The 19,548-nt window shown below is 38.0% G+C and overlaps 1 protein-coding gene across 3 annotated transcripts in view; it reads right to left on the minus strand.

The window, feature by feature from the left end:
• Positions 1-12,892: 12,892 nt before the first annotated feature.
• The window catches only part of LOC117174994 (neuroligin-4, X-linked), a 450,915-nt gene continuing 444,259 nt past the window's right edge, over positions 12,893-19,548 (minus strand). For all 3 annotated transcript variants that reach the window (XM_033364481.1, XM_033364480.1, XM_033364482.1), the window contains one exon: positions 12,893-13,161. In XM_033364481.1, the coding sequence (XP_033220372.1) occupies positions 13,158-13,161 (4 nt within the window). In that variant the 3' untranslated portion in view covers positions 12,893-13,157. The remainder of the gene's footprint in view (positions 13,162-19,548) is intronic.

Here is a 19,548-nt window from a genome sequence, read left to right on the forward strand (position 1 = left end):
CAGGTTAGCACCCGCTCCTGGCAAAATCCTGCGGTTGTCCTTGTGACAAATTTTTAATTATATATATATATATATTGTGACGGGGCATTATAGACCCCGCACAACAAAATAATAAAATAAACATTAACGGAATACTTATCTGTCAAAATTAGTGGGGAAATGAGCTCACAGTAAGGAATTTTTATTTTCCTCCAAGCCAACCTCGGAAATCCTGAGTTAAACCCAATTTATTGTTCATTATTTTAATTATTATAAAAACGCTTATTCTATGTACTGCGGTAGAAATAAATAACGAGTGGTCTACCACCCACAACAACAAGCTGTCAAAACTCTACATCGGCTAAGATGCGAAGTCATGCACTAAGAAGAGGAGGTTTCCCAGTATATGTGCAGTGGATGTGAGTCCCGCTGCGTACAAGAGTACTGGAAAGCAAAGGACCAATCAGCAGCGGAGACTCGGCGCGCTGACTTAATTCAGCGCACCTCTTGGAACAGCAGCAATGAAACGCGACCAGCGTCAAATAAGAATTTTATGTAGCGACAGCGCCACCATGCTGCTAGGAAGCCAACTGGCGGCTGTCCCACTCGCTCTCGGTCTCTCTCTCCACCAATTTTAGTATAATCTTAAGATACTAGGGGCGCTCCCACTCATGCTTGAGGTGAGTGGAGAAGCCTGTCTCAGCAGGCATTCGTTACTCTGAGCTTAAAGCAAACAGACACCCAAACGCAAGTGGGACATATTAAACCGAAATTAAAGAGAAAGCAAATTGTTGAGAGCCCAAAAATAAGAGGTACAATGAGAGGATCAAGGTAGCTGCCAGGTAGGCCCATTAACTTCTGTATTTAGTTAATTTAATAAGGTATCACCGTTCAACGACGTGTTGATGAAATGGTAGGCACACACCGTTGAAGCTTGTTTGTTGCTGACCTCGGTCATAACTTAATTAATCTTTCAAATAAGTGAAAATTTTGATAGTTTTGGTGAAAACTGTCTGGCGCCCTTTAGGCAAATTGTTGGACACATCTGTGAGTCCAAAATACATAGTAAAATCGATATAAATTACTAATTGGGCAGAAACCAGTTATAAATGACGCCCATCGTATGGACCTGAGTGACGTGAAAGGGAGGTTAATTGGAATAATTCAAGATTGGAATTTGTTAAAATTTTTTAAATTCCAATTTTGAAAAATAAAATTGAAAGTCAAAGGCGAAAAATAAAATAATCGGAACAAAGAAAAGTTCCAATTATCAGTGAAAGTTGTTTTGAGATTTGAGGTGAAGTGTGATAACACAGAATGTGTCATCGCACGGCAATCTAAATGGGATTAATGCTTAACAATGGCATTTCCGGTGAAACTGTTCGGAACGTTTGTCCTTGCGGTTATCGACAACGGGGTTGATAAAAATTTGATTGTCCAACAGATTTTAAAAAATTCCAACTATGCGGTACATATACAACAGTCCACAATTACACACATTGGAGATCTATCAGTGAACTAAATTTCAATTTTGGGTGTTTGTAACTTGTCGGTAACAGTAGAACATAGAACGTTGGACTTGGAATTTTTGGTTCTAGAGAATTTTAGTGATAGTTGTGTGTTAAGAACAGAATTCCTTCGGGCATTTAATGTCACTATCAACTTTAATTAAAATAAAAATTGTAGACAGTTGTTAGATATTTAAAATTGGTCAATAAAATTTGAATCCAATCAAAATAATGATTTATGGTCATTTGCAAAATGGTTGTTCATCCTTTTTGATGTTTTAAGGATTAACTGACACAGAACAACAGATGTGCCTCACAGTAACTAATATAACCTCAATTCAGTCCGAATAATAAGCGACCCCTAAATTAAGGCTATTGTGGGGATGGAATTGTGAACGGCTCAAACTTACCTCAAACTTCAAAACTTAAAATTACCTGGAGTTGAGTATCCCGCCAGGATAATTTTGATTGAGATCTTTTTTATAATGTAGTTATAATTATAAAATTATAAATTCAATGGAATAATAGGGAACCATGCGCATGATATTGTTACTTAAATTGATTGTCCTTATGTTCATGTAAAATTGATTACCTGTCATTTATTAAAATAATTCTGAATTTCTTTGTACATCTGATCCCCCCATTTAAATCAAAATGTAGGACGAATATTGAGATCCCACCCTACGTGTTATCCATGTCGGAGGATGACCTCATACGATACTTTGGCGATAGGGGGGAGGATATATCGGGATTTTTGCACGTGTTACGGGTTCGGGCCCTACGGTCCCTAAGAATGACAAATTCGGTACCAGACGTGCCCCAACATTCGGACTACGAATCGTTATTGAACTTGGGCAACATGGATCGCCCCGCTGAACTTCGGGGGGGGGGGCAATTGAGGAAATAGTGGGGCATGTTTTACTCCACGAGGGAGGAGTGGGGTCGCGCATTGGTAGTACAGCTGACACTGACGAGGAATGTTTACCGGCCGTTCGTAAATTATTTGAATCTCCAGCGACTGAATTAGGGAGGCAAGTTAGCCGGAGGCCTTTAGAGTCACACCTTTTTCTGTCATCTTCCGGGGCTAATAGCGTTCATACGTCCGTGACTAGTACGTCCTCCATGTTCTGTTATACACGGCCGGTGACGACAGTGACCAGTTATACGGAATCTAGCCAATTGGGCTATAGTGGGGTCCGGGACTCCGAATACATTCCTAGACACTACGCTATCTTCGGGATTTGAGCCAATCCGAACTCAAAGTGTAGGGCAATCACCGGGAGTAGGGGCGAACCCTGTGGCGTCCACGCCTTTCGCAGCTGGACCACAGCAATTTAACCCCTCCCTTCAGCCAGCCACCATTGAGAGGTCTTACTCCGCCCTACCACCTTATTCGACCATTTTCGCACAGCTCTTTCAGTCAAGAGGGGCTAGGCCTCCTCCCACTCAGTACTCCCAAAATAGGGCCCACTATAGAACAGTTGATATTATTGTCAAGAATTGGTGAGTCACGTTCAGTGGGGATAATGATACGAGTGCCTGACCTACTTGGCAGCATTTCAAAACGGCCTTTCTAATGATTTATGGGTACATCAATTATCAGTGGCGTCTTGAAGAACAAGTCGCCACTCGTTATCAGGGTCGCGACGAAAGGACCGCTGATTTTCTAACATGTTTGCAGGTTTTATTCCTAAAATTTTAAGGGCTGGTTACCATGAAAGTGCAGATAGACCACGCCCACCGTAATCTGAGACCTGATCTTCAAAGGTCTATTCGCCGCTTCGAATTTTCTGCTTATAATCAGTTAACGCTGCTTGCTGTAGAAGTAGAAAGAACGGCAAATTTAGAAAAAGGGGAGCGTTCACCTTCTAGTCCAGAAGATTCGTTCTTTTCTGAATTGGCTTATGCCAAAAATACTAAACTCTCTCGTTCAGCTGGTAGAAATACCAGTGATTATACATCAAGAGAAGCGAACTTCTCTCTTGAGTCCTTAGTGAATGTATTAGTGTAGTTGGTAGACAAATTAGGTCCCAGGGTCTCGTCACAGGATGGGTCTAGCTCCGTTAATGGCGGGAAACCAAAAGTTAGTTTTAATAAACAAAGTCCACAGACCAAAAGAGGCAAAAATCATGGGGGTACGAGTTCTGCGCAGGCCACAACTGAGCCTCTTATTAATAGAGGAAGCCCGCCTCCTGGGCGGAGAGTCCAAACAAAGGTCGAACCACCTTGTTACAATCGTGGTGATACCGACCATGGATGGAGAAATTGTCAGACAAAATGTACCAATCAATCAATTTCATCTCTTGAATCAGGGAGGAAGACCTTCCCACCCTCAATCACTCAATGGAAGCTGGGAACTAATTTTGCAACTCAATCTTATAAATCGCTCTCTCGTTCTGAATCCGATCCATCTTTGAGTGCTGGAGTTACCAGACTCTCAGATATTTACGGAACGAAAGGGCTACACAGTAAAAATTCTGATGAAACTAGACTTGATCGTCTATCAGGGATTGGTACTAACCGCAGACCCTATGTCAGTTTAAAGATAGGGGGTACCAAAATCCATTCATTGATAGACACAGCTTCATCGAGAACGTATCTGGGATCAGTAGGGTTACAGATACCCGGTTAGGGTGGTTATAAGATTGGTCGGTCAAGGGCAGGCGCGGTATTTATAGCTAATAGCACTATTGAGTCTCTCATTGGCGAGGCGTGTCTGCAGGCTACTTTCGCAGGAACCACCCACCCATTTAAATTCAAAGTCGTACCTCGGCTAACTGATACTTGCGTACTAGGCATTGATTGGCGGTGGATTACGCGGCCCTAGTTCAGGCCGAATTGAATGCGGGACGCTCGGGAGAGGCGAGTGTGGGGAAAGCGCCCCGGCCCGATCCAGCAGGGGAGGGGGTAGCGGAGCTCCCGATGGAGGAGAGAATCCGGGAGAGGCTGCGCACAGATCCGCAGTTCCGCAAGAGGAAGAGGAGGCCCACGATGTGGGGTGCCACAAAATCGGAGCGGAATCTGTGCAAGAAGTGCGGCAGTCGGGAGCACAGGTGGAACCAGTGCCCTCGCTGGAACGAGCCACAGCGCAAATAGAAGCATTGTGAGCCCTGTGGGGGGGGGGGGTTTCTTTATCCTCCAAAAAGATTAATTTTTTGGAATCCTCTGCATTATTATTTTGCATTATTTGTAATAAATTAGTTGTAAAAGTCCGCGCTAATAAAATTCATGTAGCATTCAAGCAAAGTAATTAAGTAAGCGGGTTCATCATAGAAGCGTAGTGGGTTTAACTTTAATAAATGAATCGCGAGTTAGCGATTAATCAATAAGGTGTGTGGAACCCGAGGTTGGCAATTGACCAGTTTCAACATGAATTTTTGTTGCTCTTTAATTTTGTTTGGAAGGACACAAAAGTGAAGGGCCTGCCTGGTACTCCACCCAGTGATCGAGTCTTGTCAGGGGGGAGTTGTGACAGGACATTATAGATCCCGCACAAAAACATAATAAAATAAACATTAACGGAATACTTACCTGTCTACCACCCACAACAACAAGCTGTCAAAACTCTACATCGGTTTCCCACCATTTGATGGAAGAAGTTTCCTTCAATCCATCAGCATTTAGCCCGTATTTTCACCTCATATTTAAAGTCGGCAGAGCCGATTTCGGAGTGGTTAGTGAAAGGGCGCACAATACTCCTGCAAATATAGGCAACTTAGCTGACCCGAAGAATTACAGGCCTATCACTTGTCTGATCACACTGTATAAGATATTCTCAGCTATCCTAAATGATAGGATTGTGCGGGCTCAAAGAAATGCCCAGCGGGATGTCAGGCGAACCTGCTCATCGATAGATGTGTCTGCAAAGATGCCGCATTTTACCAACGTGACCTATCGATGACCTGGATGGACTTCCCATGGACTTATCATGTGTCTTTTGGAAATCTTGAAGGTTCATCCGCAAATAGTTAGGTGCATAGAGAGATTGATGCCGTTTTGGAAAACCAGATATACTATCTCATCTGGAAAAAATCGTGTGACAACTAACAAGGTCACCTTTCAGAAAGGTGTCTTTCAGGGCGACACCATGAGCCCACTCCTCTTTTGCCTTACATTATTGCCACTATCTCTAGCACTTCGTCATACCGTCGGGTACTTTTGCGGCAAACCTGCAGAACCAAAGTACAAGGTCACTCATGTATTTCACATGGACGATCTTAAGATCTATGCTAAAAACAAAGAGCAACTATATCTAGCTCTAGGGATTATCGAACGATATACTAAGGAAATTGGAATGGAAGTTGGGTTAGACAAATGCACCAAGGTTTATTTGAAGCGAAGATTACTTAATGGCATCCCTGCAGATCTTGAGCTCGTTGATAGAAGCGCTATACGACACCTTTGCGCTGGAGAGACTTATACATACCTGCGCGTGCCACAGAGCCGCATTCAGGATGTAACATCTAGAAAGGATACACTCGGAAGCAGTTACAAACGTCTCATCCGGCAGATTTGGTCTTCCGAACTGTCGGCGAGGAAAAAAGTATCTGCAATGAACATGCTTGCTGTCCCAGTAGTACTCTATTGATTTGAAGTAGTTCCATGAACGAAGAACAAGCTCAGATCCCTTGATATCGGGACAAGAATGGTTATGTAGATGAACAGAAGCATGCATCTTAAGTCTTCCGTTCCGCGACTTCACATCTCACGCTGTGAAGGTGGTCGCGGAGTATTGAGTCATGAATGTCTTCACAACAGGATTATTCTGGGTACAGCACATAGAGTTGCAAATGGAAGAGACCCTCTTCTTAAAATGGTCAGGAATCACGAAGAAGTGGGCAAAGGAGCGTTTCTGTACAAAGCAGCGGAGGAGGCGGCTGAAACACTCAGACTTAACTTCAGTATTAGGGGTCAGCATAATGCATCAAATCATGATGATAGCTGCAGGACGTGCCATGCACACCCCGAGCATTTAGGTCACATACTATCTAGTAGTCCAACTCACGCGGGAACGACCTACATTCAAAGGCGAAATGCGGCACTAAGAGTGCTTTATTATCATCACTGTCACTCTTACGGCATTAACCTTAATATCGGTCCTCTAAATGCTCCTAGGGAAATCAAAACAATTGTCGGGAATGGGAAGTGCCGCATATAATGGAACTTTATATTCTCGACAATTGTTTCTGTTGCACACTCGAGGCCTGACATGGTTCTTCTTGACTTCGAGAAGCGAACCATGTTCGTTATCGGATTTTCGGCACCAGCTGACAAAAACATCATAACCAAGGATAATGATAATGATAATATTGCAACGATTTTTGCCGGAATATTCTGTTAAACTAATCGTCCTTATCATCGGCGCTCTTGGAGGTGCCAAGATTTCACTCGCTGATGGCCTGAAAAGCATCCCTGTGTGCCAACAATATGCTAAAACATTTGCGGGAAAAATGTAGAAGGCGGTAGTCCTTGGGTCGCTCCGTGTTCTTAAAGTGCATGAGGCTTTTGCTGGATCGTCGTATTGATTTCGTTGCAGACTGTAACCACCTACCTCACGGTCGTGAGACATTTTTGTGGCTAAAATTTTACTGCGATTTCGCTGGTAGTGGGTGCAATTTTTAAGATTAGCACCCGCTTCCGGCGAAATCCTGCGGTTGTCCTTATGACAAAAATTTTTACTTATATATATATACATAGAGAGAGAGAGAGAAGGAAGAAAAAAAAGGAAGAACACGTCTGCATCCCCTTTTTATCCCCGAAGAAATGATCAAGAGGAAGATGAAACTTATATATATGGTGGAGTTTACAAAGTATTGATTAGTGAAAAGGCTGGAAATAATTGCACTTCCTCAATTACGCGTGCACCTTATTGGAAAGGGTGGAACAGAGCTGCGCAGTCTTTAGTATTAATCATTACACGTGTACCTTTTCCGTGTAGCAGAAACTTCTAGAAGAACACTTCAAAAAGAGTGGTACCGATGTGCGTTCATTCGAGTATACAAGGAGGTATCTTTCACCTTCAAATTCAGTTCGTAGTTCTGTCTTCAGAGTCGTCAGTGCAGGGGCTATGATGCCTCAGTTACTACTCGTCGCTAGTTTCGGATCTTCTCCTCTGAAGGCCCGTCAAACTCTTCATTACAAGTTTAAGCCAGTTGATAGTTGCCAGTATGCAGTCACAATTTTTAGTGCAGTAGCTCCACTGCTATTGGTCGCAAATCTAAATCCGGATTCCTCAATTTTCTTCTCAGAAGGCCCGTCAACCATCTAGTCCCAATTCATGTACCCGTTCAACTGGAATCAACTTCAGTTAAAGTACATGTTAGTTTGTAGTTCCAATCCAGTTTGAAAAATCAGTATCAGTCTGTACCATTCAGTTCCAGTCGGTACCAGTCCGTTCCAGTCAGATCCAATCATCGAGAATCTAAATTAATCTGGGATCTATTTTCTAAACCCTGTCACGAATCTTCAACCACATAGCAGTTGAAGTTCCAGTTTTGTTAACTTCAAGTTAACTGTGAAATGCAAAAATCAAACCCATTGCTAGATTTTGCAAATTTTTACATCTCCGCAATATATACAACCTATCTCTCTTTTCTCAATGTTCCCTCGTTTATCCGATATTGTCATTACCCTTCCGCAATCCTTATACCTTCATTTTGACATTAAAGTTGCCCTTCATGGCTTTCTGAAGGTCAACTTTGTTTTTTTAAATGGAATCCCCCTTTTTACATCAGCTGTCGATAGAGCGGAAAATTTTACGTTTAGGTACGTATACAAGTCATAGGTCAATTATAACGTTCAAGGTCAGATAGAGGTTATTTAAAATTAACAAAGTTTTCCAAAAGGTCAGTGCAATTCCTGAAGTAAATTTCAACGAAAAATTCATTGGTGAGCTCTGTATTGATCATGGTGATGATCTTCAAGAGGTTTTCAAGGGTTTTTCCAGGCAGTTTACGTTTACGTTTAACATTACCCAGGAACAACGATGTGGACGTAATAAATTCTGTTCCCATTGGGGTGCTTGATTAACGTGCGTCCCATTGCCTCTCACGTTTCGGGGTGCTTGATTAGCGTGAGTACTCTTGCCTCTCACGCTTCAGTGAAGATGTTCGAACTGAAAACCTTGAGCATCTTGACAAAAAGCTATGCGATTGTAAAAATGAGTTACAGCATTACGAATCATCTCCCTACATTAATCTTTTGCGGATATTGTGTGTGACTCTCCAGTATCCGAACAGGATTTGTGCCGGAGCAATATTACAATTTTGCCTGTTAACTTCACCTTTTAAAGTGAAAGTAGATAATTCTGAAAATACTGTATTGTATAAAAAAGAGGATCTCTATTAATTATGTCCATCATAATTTCACAAAATTCTACTCGACGATCAGGATCGTCTGCATTGAGCTCTTGATCTAGATGAACTTTGTAAGGATGGAAATTAATGCTTTTTAAAATATTTCGCACTGTCTCAGGAGCAACGTCACGCCCATCACTAGTTCGACGTAAAATAACGTGTAGGTTTTTAACAAATGCTTCGGCTATGTTCATCTGGATCTCCTCAGATCCTGTAGATTTTGGCCGTTCAGTTGTTATAAGGACTTTGATAGATCCATGATTTATAAAGCGCCTTACAGTTCTTTCAATTGTTGATTTTGAGACCCAATCACGCATCATGAATACAGATACCCTCTCTCGTTTCGAAAGTTTAGCTTGCGCCATAATAATCTTTTAGCGATGGATAGTAAGTATGTACTCGTAATACGTAAATTTAGTTTCAATTCGTAATATTCGTATGGAAAAATGGCATAGGACTTAATGTATCGCCTTAGGTATTGACTTAGGTATTAAAAAACGGTATAGGACTATATAACTCTTCAGGGAGGGACAGAACTCTCACCAGAAAACCTAGAACTTTTAATGATAAATTTCCTAATGATTTTACAATATTCAAAATGCTGTAACCAAGATCAATACAGAGCTCACCAATGAATTTCTCGTTGAAATTTCCTTCAGGAATTACACTAACCTCTTGGAAAACTTTGTTAATTTCAAACAACATCTAACTGACCTTGAACGTTACAATTGACCTACGACTTGAGTACATACCTGAACGTAGAATTTTCTGCTATATCGATTGCAGATGTAAAAAAGGGGGTTTCCATTTAAAAAAACAAAGTTGACCTTCAAAAAGCCATGAAAGTCAATTTCAAGGTCAAATGAAGGTCACCATTGAATTCCTCGTTGAAATTTACTGCAGAAATGACCTTCACTTTTTTGAAAAATATTTTACCTGAGGAAATATCTAACCGTCCCGGGACTTTTTAGACACAGTCTTTAAAACAAAGTTCAGAGGATGACCTGTTAGAATTTGAATCCTCTGATATAATTTACCCATTAACACAGCCGCCTATTGTCTGATCATACATGCTAGTTCGATAAAGTTCAATACAAGTTCCACAGTGGAGGTGATACTGAGTGTTCGATGTTGCAGCCGCGTATAAAAGAGCTGCATTAGGCTGAAAAAAATCAGTCTTTGGACTATCAGTAACATATATTATGAAGAACTTAGATCTATACTTCAAGAAACATTGATGATTGCACGCACACTTTCCGTCAAAGGTCTTGAAAATAAAAGGTGGTCAGATAAAGATATAAATAATGTTCAAAATCTGAAAGATTTGAATTGCTGTTCGTTACAAAAATTACATTTGATTGATCACTACCGTCATGTACACATCATACATGTCACCCCACTAATTCTGCAGTAAATAACGCTACAATATTAAAAAATTGGGTTCTAAATAGTCCCGAAAATTGTAAAACGAGCATACGGCAAAAGATTCTTATCATGATATAGACATTTTTTGTAAAAGACTAGAATAGGATTATTTTCAACTAAATAAATGGATTCCAAAATGGAGTATAAAATGCCTGTTCAGTCATAATTTCATTCTCCTAATAATTCTAAGTTAGATCTTTGAAGTCAATATTCGTTTATAGTTAGTTTTGAAAGTAAACATTTATAATTTTTCACGTATATGTTTCTGTGCATACACAAAAACGTCACTTCTGTTGCGTTGAATCTTGTTTAAAGAAGATTATAGCCGTAGAATTTATTGTATGAAAGTGGAATTCCCTATTAAAATGTTAGGCATGCGTAAGTTGGAGTGGTGACTAGCAAGATGGATATTTCTCCCTTTAAAAATCGGTCGCATAGAAGGCCGCATAGAAGGCCACCTGTCAATAGGTCCGCTGTCCTATCTGACTCCAAAGAAGAGGTACGCCGGGACACTTATCTAGAAGCTGCTTTCAATACTTTTCTACCACCGTGGTTTAAGAAGGTTCTGGAAGATATAGAAACTCTGGAAACTGATGCTCCCTCATTATGAGGGAGATCACCAATATCTCCTTGAACTATTCGGATTCGATCTCTTAAACGCATGCTACACGTCACACGCCGTTTTTCTCATTTGAAGGTTGAGCAAAAATTCACAGCTGATACATACATACTCGATACATACATATTCTATTGTCATGGTAGGCTTCTGATATTGCGACTAAGGCTCGACCTATTGCAGGAACCTGCGTTATTAATCGTGGTCCAATCTGTCTGACTAAACAATGGCAAATCTGCATTGCCAATGTGAAAGGGTAAATCGATTGTTGCTAGACCGACTAAGTAGACATTTTATCTAATTTGAGAATTTTTTATTAATCACTATTTGCGTGTACACATTTTTAAATTTACTTACTCTATGTAAAACTTTTTTAAAAACTTTTAATTATAGTATTGGGTACGTTTAAGCCTATACTGATCGATCTCTTTCTGAATCATGATTTGCGTCCTGCGACGCTGATGGCAATGGTGGCGGTAATTTTGGCTATGACAATGGCGGCGCGGCGCGGCGGCGGGAATTATTCCGACCTCGGAACTACGGACCTCGTAGACGGTGCTGATTTAAAAAACTCGTTATAAACCAGATGGAATACTGTTATACCATAGTTTTCTATCAGGGTAAACCAGAAGTCTTGTAAGAGTTATGCAATAGGCATAAGCAGGGTTCTATAAATGGCCCTGGACCCGTACGAGGCGCCTGGAAAGATTTCTACGGGTCCTATCCATTCCTTGCCAGAATTTATTCAGTACATCAGCTCGAAACTGATGATGTAATATAATGAAAATTTTGAAAAAAGATTGTTTATTTTAAACCTAAATATCTACCGCACGTCCTAAACATTAAGCCATCAAACCGCATGGATCTTGTCGACAAAATCTGAGCCAAGCTGTTTCACTAAAAAGACAGGGCTAAATAAGGAAATTATATTTATATTTTTTTTTGTTTTACACATTCAAGAAATAGGTGGATATAAAAAGGAATAACTTAAATATTTAGATTTTTTAAATTTAAATTCTAATATTTAACTGTTACACTAAATTATTAAATTAATATGTAATTTCTGTTCCAAATGTGAAATTTCAAAATTGGAGGAATTCATTACATTCAGATTTATTATAAATAAAAAATATTTAAGTTTTAACAAAATTTTCCAACATAAAAATGTAATGAACAAAAGCAAAAAAAGCTGAGTATAAGTGAAGAAAAGTTTGCAAAAAGTTATATAAAAACTTGAATATATAATTACGGATTAAAAATACTTGAATCTGCAATATTCTTTCTTTAAAGTTGACTGTGAAAATTAGAGTGGTTCTAAAATGTATTAAAAATTCTAAGTGTACCCTAATAGGGTAATTTCAGACGTTCAGAAGAAGGCAATAAAGATCTATTTCAATTTTTAAAAGACCATCCCACTCTTAGACTAGACAAAATATTAAACTCTCGTGTTCTCTTTTACTATAGGACATCCGAAATTGTACGTTAGTTCTAATGAATGTATATCATGTACAGGTTCAACTTATAATATTAGCAAAGACAAGGGTTCAGTGCGTTGTACCGAAGGCATGAATTTAGATTTTGATAACTCTAAAATTATAAACTCGCAATGGAAAAAGATTTCAGAAATCGACGTCTGATAACTAAGCGAGTACGTGCATGGGTTTCTAGCTTTTGTTTGCATACATGTGTGGAGATAAACATCTAAGAATGTCTAATAATTAAATTCTACGATTATACATTAATGATTTTAACTAAGAATTAAACATAAATGTATTTCTTTTAATATTGAAATATAAATAATACTTACTGAATATAAATTACATATAATTACAAAGTATAAAGAAAAAAGAAAAAGGAGGGTCCAGTTTCACAGATGAAAAGAAAGGTTCTTAGGTTAACAGAACTGAAATAAAAGAAGTAAGAGTGGAAGGCAAAAGATGGAAACTGGAATGCGATAAGTGAGGAGGGTGGTAATTCAGATAAAAGGAGGCAAGAAGACAATACAAAACTAATGATAATATATAATAATGAGAAGAAAGATATGGTTTTTACAATATTTACAAGGATATTATGTAATACGAAAAGTCAAAATGAATCGGGATATTCTTTTATGAAATTCAGGTATTTACGGCTGTAGGAAGCAACGTCGCGGAATAACTGGGAAGAAGATGCTGATTCTGTTTTTTCTGAGCTGTAGAGTTTGGATTCCATTTATGCATTGGGAGAAACTGCCCCTGGATGGGAATAACAGTCGTCGTAGTAGCTGGTTTTGAATTATCTGTAAAAATAAAAAAATAAGTGTTAAATTTATGTCAACCATAAAAAATTTTAATTTTTAACTACTTAATCTAAACCAGTATTTTTGAATGTAGGTCGTGAATTAGAACCAATTCAGTCACTCAGAACAAATTTTGAAAATGATTGCATAATAGAGTTTCAAAGCGTCGATAATTCGACAGATAGACTGAGAAGGTTACATTTTCGGAAAGAGGAGGTCCTGAAAAATTGAGACCAATCAAATAAAAGACAAGATACTAATTATAATTTAAGAAGAAGACCAGTAGAATTAAAAATAGAATACAGGGTTTTAAAAACAATAAACAAACTGTTAAACAAAGCATATGAAGAGTGGGGAAAACTATCCGACTAATATGAAGGTCCCTTCATTATTAAGAAAAAAATCTCTGCAACTATATAATTATTATTATTATACCATTAAGCCATTTCTCTTCCGGGGTAGACGTGACTCACTCAGTGAGTCATTCTTTCCACGGTCTACTTCTGGGCACGCTGCCATTTTCTTTACCTTGATATGCTTGTATGCACTTTGCCATGTATACACTTTGCCATGTGCCAACTAGTTTTCCATTTGCACCACATTATTCGAGAATTATCTCGTTATTTACTTTGTCCATCAGAGTGTTTCCGCATCTTATGCGCAGGAATTTTATGTCATTGCGTTAATTTTACTCTTATCCTTTTCTTGATAGGTCCATGTCTTGCTACTGTATGGAGCAGTCGGTACAAATATAGAATTATGTATTGCCATTTTAACTTTATTTGATATCGTCGTTCATGCACCTATCTAAATTTTGATCTATATTTCCGTCACTAGTGTATAGGCTACCAAGATATAAGCACTTATCAACTTCTTCTACTGTCTCATCATTTAAGAAAATGTTTCAAATTATTTTCTCACTCTTTCCTTCAAGCACCATAATTTTTCTTTCATTTACGTTAATTTTTAGGCCTATGTTCTTCATGTTTGAATTCAGTTTGTTCAATATTCTTTGCAAGTCTTCAATTGATTCTGCCATGGCAACCTTATCATTTAAGAACACTGGTCCACGTACCATTGCCGTTTCGAGATCTACACCTTCTTCGTCGAAGAGAGCAATTTTCAAACACTTGTTCATGAATATAATAAGTAGCCATGAGTATATAACAAATCCTTGTCCAACACCCTGCATAATATCGAGGCAGTCGCTCAGTATCCCATTTATCCTTACACCCGCTTGCGCTACCAGCATATATAGTTTTTATTGCTTACATATAGCTTTAAATGTTATTTCATTGTGAATTAAAAAACTGCATGAATGGCATGTGATCATTAGTAATAACGACATAAATTAACTCGAAAAGAACTATAAAAATACACTAAACACAACTATTGTAAAACGACTCTAATAAATAACGAGAAGGATGCATTCTGATATCTAAGCCAAGACAGAAGTAATACTCCGCTTGAAGATGAATGAAAAGGTTTAAAAAATAATACTAAATAAAAGAGGAGATATAAACATTAGAAAGTAAATAAAAACATTGGAATGCAGAACTCAAAATTCTATAAAAGAAAACAAACCTACTCTGATTATTTGTTAATATACTTAATCATACAACTTAAATTGAATTAAAAATTTCCATAACTTAATAAAACAACAGCAACTCAACTAAAAAAAACAGACTTAAAGGACAATCGACTCCAAAAACAATAAAGTTACACGACAAGCTACTACATGGGCGAGTTTTTCGTTTTTATTTTTATATTTGACTCGAAAGGAATAGATCCGCGAAGGTGGATCAGAAGCGAAAAATCAATGAGAAAATAGAAAATTCCAGCATAAAACGAGAAACAATTGTGAAGAACCACAATATACGTTTCGCAAAAAATTAATAGTTGAATTGATTCGTAAACTATATAAGCTTCTTGACAACGAAAAATAATTTAAGCGCAAAACTTTACTACTCCAGACTCAAACAGATAAATTCACTTATAATGAAACCGAAACATAATTACTGAGTAGATTTTAAACTACTAAAGCTAACCTCAGAAGGAGGAAAGAATTACAAAATTTTGTATAAATTCTTTTTCTTCTCGAGACTGCATCAGATTTGAACAAAGACATTACAGAAATTTCGGGTATATACCTTAACCCTCGCGGGCGAGGGAGGAGTAACAGAGTTGTTACACCATAAGATAGAGGTCGCACGGCCCTGCACGGAATGTCTGCTAAGTCACATCCGAGGAGACCCGGAACCCCCCAACGGTCCCGAAGTCACGGAAAATGAAACTACCAAAATAATTTTTTAAATTATTATTTAAAAAAATTTTAAGTTTTCAAGGTCCAATAATTCAGAGTATTCGTTCATGACGCCTAATGTATACCCATGTATTCCTCAACTTTAGGAGATACATGAGGAAAAATACTTTGCAAATTGTTATATATAATTGCGGTGCATTATCTCTTTTAAGCGATACAAGTGTTGAAAGTTTTATATTTATCAATATTATTAACTTTTTTAAATAATGTTCAACGACTAAAACACGTCTCATTTAATCAGCTTTCGATTGAAAAAAAATTATTTGCCTGACTTGACTAAAAAAATGTGAAAAACGCTAAGTTGCTGTAAAGAAATTAATGAACTGAATTCAATGAAAGATTTTTGTGGCAATTTGCGACTTTTCAAATGGTACACTAATTATGAAGGGCACATAGGCAGAAATGTTCACGCGTTGAGGCGCGTGTTTAAATGTAACCATAATTTTATGAAATACACATTTTATTTTACACAGTTTTTAGTATTTCCCAATTTGGATATTTAATGTTCTATTTACCCAGTAGGCACGAAATTTTGTGACGACTTTACGACATCGCTACGAAATCTTTACGATAACATTACGACATCCAATGTCCATGTCGTTAATGTGTCTTTACGATATCATACATAAGTTGCATGATCTGACGATGTCTTTACGTCGCCAAACTTTGTGCCCACTGGGTAATGTTTCTTTTGTAAATTAATTAATTTAAAACAATTATTAAATATAAATTTAAAAAATATAAAGTAGAATTTTCTCATGTATTAACGTAAAGATTATTCGGAAATCACACTACAACCAAGGACTGGGTTTTCTTAACAGAAGTGGTATATTAAACATGTAATTTTAAATATCTTCGAAAATATTTTCCTCGCGTAAATAAGAGGATCATTTACAGAATCAGCACTTCGAACTACAGAAAGAACTATAGTAAAACCCAAATGAACTCGATTCTTGTAAGCTTCAATAACACAATGTATTATAATAATAAAGATATACGTTCATCCTCTAAAAATGCGTCAAATTAAAAATTTTTAAATTTTAATATGTAAGAAATGTTCAAAGAGGAAATTTAAATAAAGGTTCGTGTATTATTTATTTGATTACCTAATTATTATTTTGTCCGAACTGACTCAACTTTCACTCAATGCAATTGAAGAAGAGATTCGAAATCAAGAATTCGAAAAAATATTATACAATAAATTTGATTCTCTTGTATGATTTTTTTCAATTTGACTAACGCATTAGATTTCTCAATTGGAATGGAAGCTTCTAATGTGTCCCTTAAGGGTTTACATTTTTCTTGCACCTTCTTCCCTATTCCTTTACACACCCCACACACACTTACTTGGTGGTGGGAGGAAAACCTACAGTTTAAGGTGGGTTCCGAACCACCTTTTTCTCGAGATATCGGTCCCACGACTCTCCAGAGATGAACAAGTCATTGCTAAACTAGTGTGCATCGCATGGGCCTCCGAGGCTCTTTCAGAGTTCGAGGCGGGAATCGAACCCGCAAGCCGTCCCACTTAGATTTCTCACTTTGAATTACTAAAAGAGGAGGTATGGAGAATATATGGAGAGCTTGTAGAAATAGTTAATAAATATAAATATTCAGGTCACCTATTGGTTTTCAACAGGGGGAACTAGCAGAAAACACGTTAAGGATATAATAATATAATGGACGTATTAGCTGAATTAGGGGGATTATATGGATTTTAGTTATGGGGATGGGAAAGGTGGGTGGAAATGGAAACGGTACAAGGAAAATGTCTAAAGATGGCCATGGAATTAGATAGGAACACTCCAGATTATATATGGAAAATTGAAGTGGCAAGGAATAGTACTGAAGTTGAGTCAAGGAATAGGGATTATAAATATCATTTGCACATAATAGACATGGGAGAACATAGGTTACCGAAAATTTGTCTGAATTAAGTGATAGGAGCTCTGCACAATAAGGATTTTTCTGACTGGGGTATGAAAGTAAGAGAAGCTCCAATGGAAGCTAGAGACGGTAAAATGCTAGATTAAATGTGTAAAGGACTCAGAAGAGAGGAGATAGGGAAAATCTTGGAAAGGGGAATAATAACGAGGAGAGATCAATAACTGCGGCAGAACTGAAGCAGGATAGAAAAATCTAAGTATCGAGAATTCTATGAAGCTCTGAAGAATAATTTAGGAAGGGAAAAATCTTTGGTAGACAAGGAAATAGAATATAGAGACAAGAAGCAGTGAGCTAGGTTAAGGTGCGGAAATATGAGGTGGGCAGGAAACAAAGCTTTAAAAGATGTAAGCTCTGAATTATGTCGGGAAGAGGAGAAGAACTTAGAGCATATAGAAGTTTGCAGGGTAGCAAAAGAATTGATAGATCAGAGCTGGCCGTTAAGATTGAAGGAGTTGCTAAAAACAGCTGTAGAATTGAAATAACAACAAAATTCGAATAGCATTAGCATCGAAACCGAGCCGCAGCTTGTGTATATACAAGGAAGTTTAAAACGGTTGCTAGCGAGCCAGAAAGAAAAAGAAGAGCGGAGGATAATGCTAGAGACAAAGTGTAAAATAGCTTATTAATTATAATGCATGATTCACTATGTGTAATATAAAATAGTTTATATAAAATAGATGTCAGTTCGTGTGCCTATTATTTTTTTTTAAAACTTTTCTCGGGTTAACACGCTTCTACATCATAGCCATGGACTAAATCAAATGACTGATGAGATAGATAAGGACGTTATAAGTTAATTTACTACGATGCTGAAAACCTTCTGCGATGATGCTGTATGTATACAATTACGAGCATGGTGTAGCTTCAAGCTCCTTGCTGATCGCTGTTATACTTAAACAGCGGTTGTGAGAGTTGGAGGTGAAAATAGTCACCTCTGCATGCTTTCTTAGAGCTACCCTCTGCCGCTTTACATGCTTTTAGTCGCCTGCTTTATAATGGTAGAGAAAGTTTCTTGCAATGCGACATGTGTTTAATAAAATCACATTCTGAGCTGCTGCTGATACCCTCCTGACTCCTAAATGTTCAAGCTGTTTAGTGAATCTTGCGTGCATATTTCCTGTAGCCGAAATCACAAGAGGATAAATAGATGCATGATTCACATTCCTCCATATGGTCTTAACTTCATGCGTTAACTCGCTATACTTATGGATCTTGCTTCTATAGATTGAATGCAAATTTCGGTTAAATAGACAAGCAGTGTCGATGATGTCGACTATTCTACTTTTTTTCTGCCTCACGATGTTAGGTCGATTGGCTCAGATGAAATAATCCGTTCGGATAGGAACATCCCAATATAAGAGATAATCTTCGCTTTCTAAAGCGGGCATTGAAATGACACTATAGAAAGACATCCATTTTTTTCAGAGTACCAGGTTTAGGGTAAGAAGTTAATGTATAATGCAGGCTACACCATTATGTGTGTGCGTATACTAACTCTGAGCCATTACGCGACAGCCATCAATAATGTGCTCTATTGATTTGTTGGTATCTCCACATAATCGGCACCTATCAACCATGTCTTGATGTAACACGTGTTTCCGATAATTTGTGGTGCTGACAATCTTTTCCTGAATCGCAATAACGAATCCTTTCGTCTCTCGACACACAATTTCCTTTTTCAGCCGAATATTGGATGCCTCACTATCAACTTAATGTTGATCTAACGACTTGGGGTGTTTGCCATGGATAGATTTCTAGCTCTATTTGATTTCTAATTCCTCTATGGTTTCTGTCCTGATATTTAAGGCCTCATCTGAGAAAAAAATTAAGGGCGTGTATTTAAGATCCGCTTTACAGATGGTCCTGTAAAGCGCAACATCTCGGTTGCTGTTAAAATAGTTTCGCAACTGTATAACTTTTTGACATCAACAAAGCCTTTACCTCCTATATGTCGTGGTAGAACTATCCTTTAAATCGCTGAATTAATGTGGTGTATACGGTCACCTCGAAATATACCCGTCATAATTCACGGAATGAAGCGCTTGCTTGTAGTCAATGTATGCGACGTGTGAGTTCCTTTGATAATTACGAGTTTGAGTCATGACGACAGCGTCTGTATT

This window comes from Belonocnema kinseyi, chromosome 6 (genome assembly GCF_010883055.1).
Source record: "Belonocnema kinseyi isolate 2016_QV_RU_SX_M_011 chromosome 6, B_treatae_v1, whole genome shotgun sequence".
Lineage (NCBI taxonomy): Eukaryota > Metazoa > Arthropoda > Insecta > Hymenoptera > Cynipidae > Belonocnema > Belonocnema kinseyi.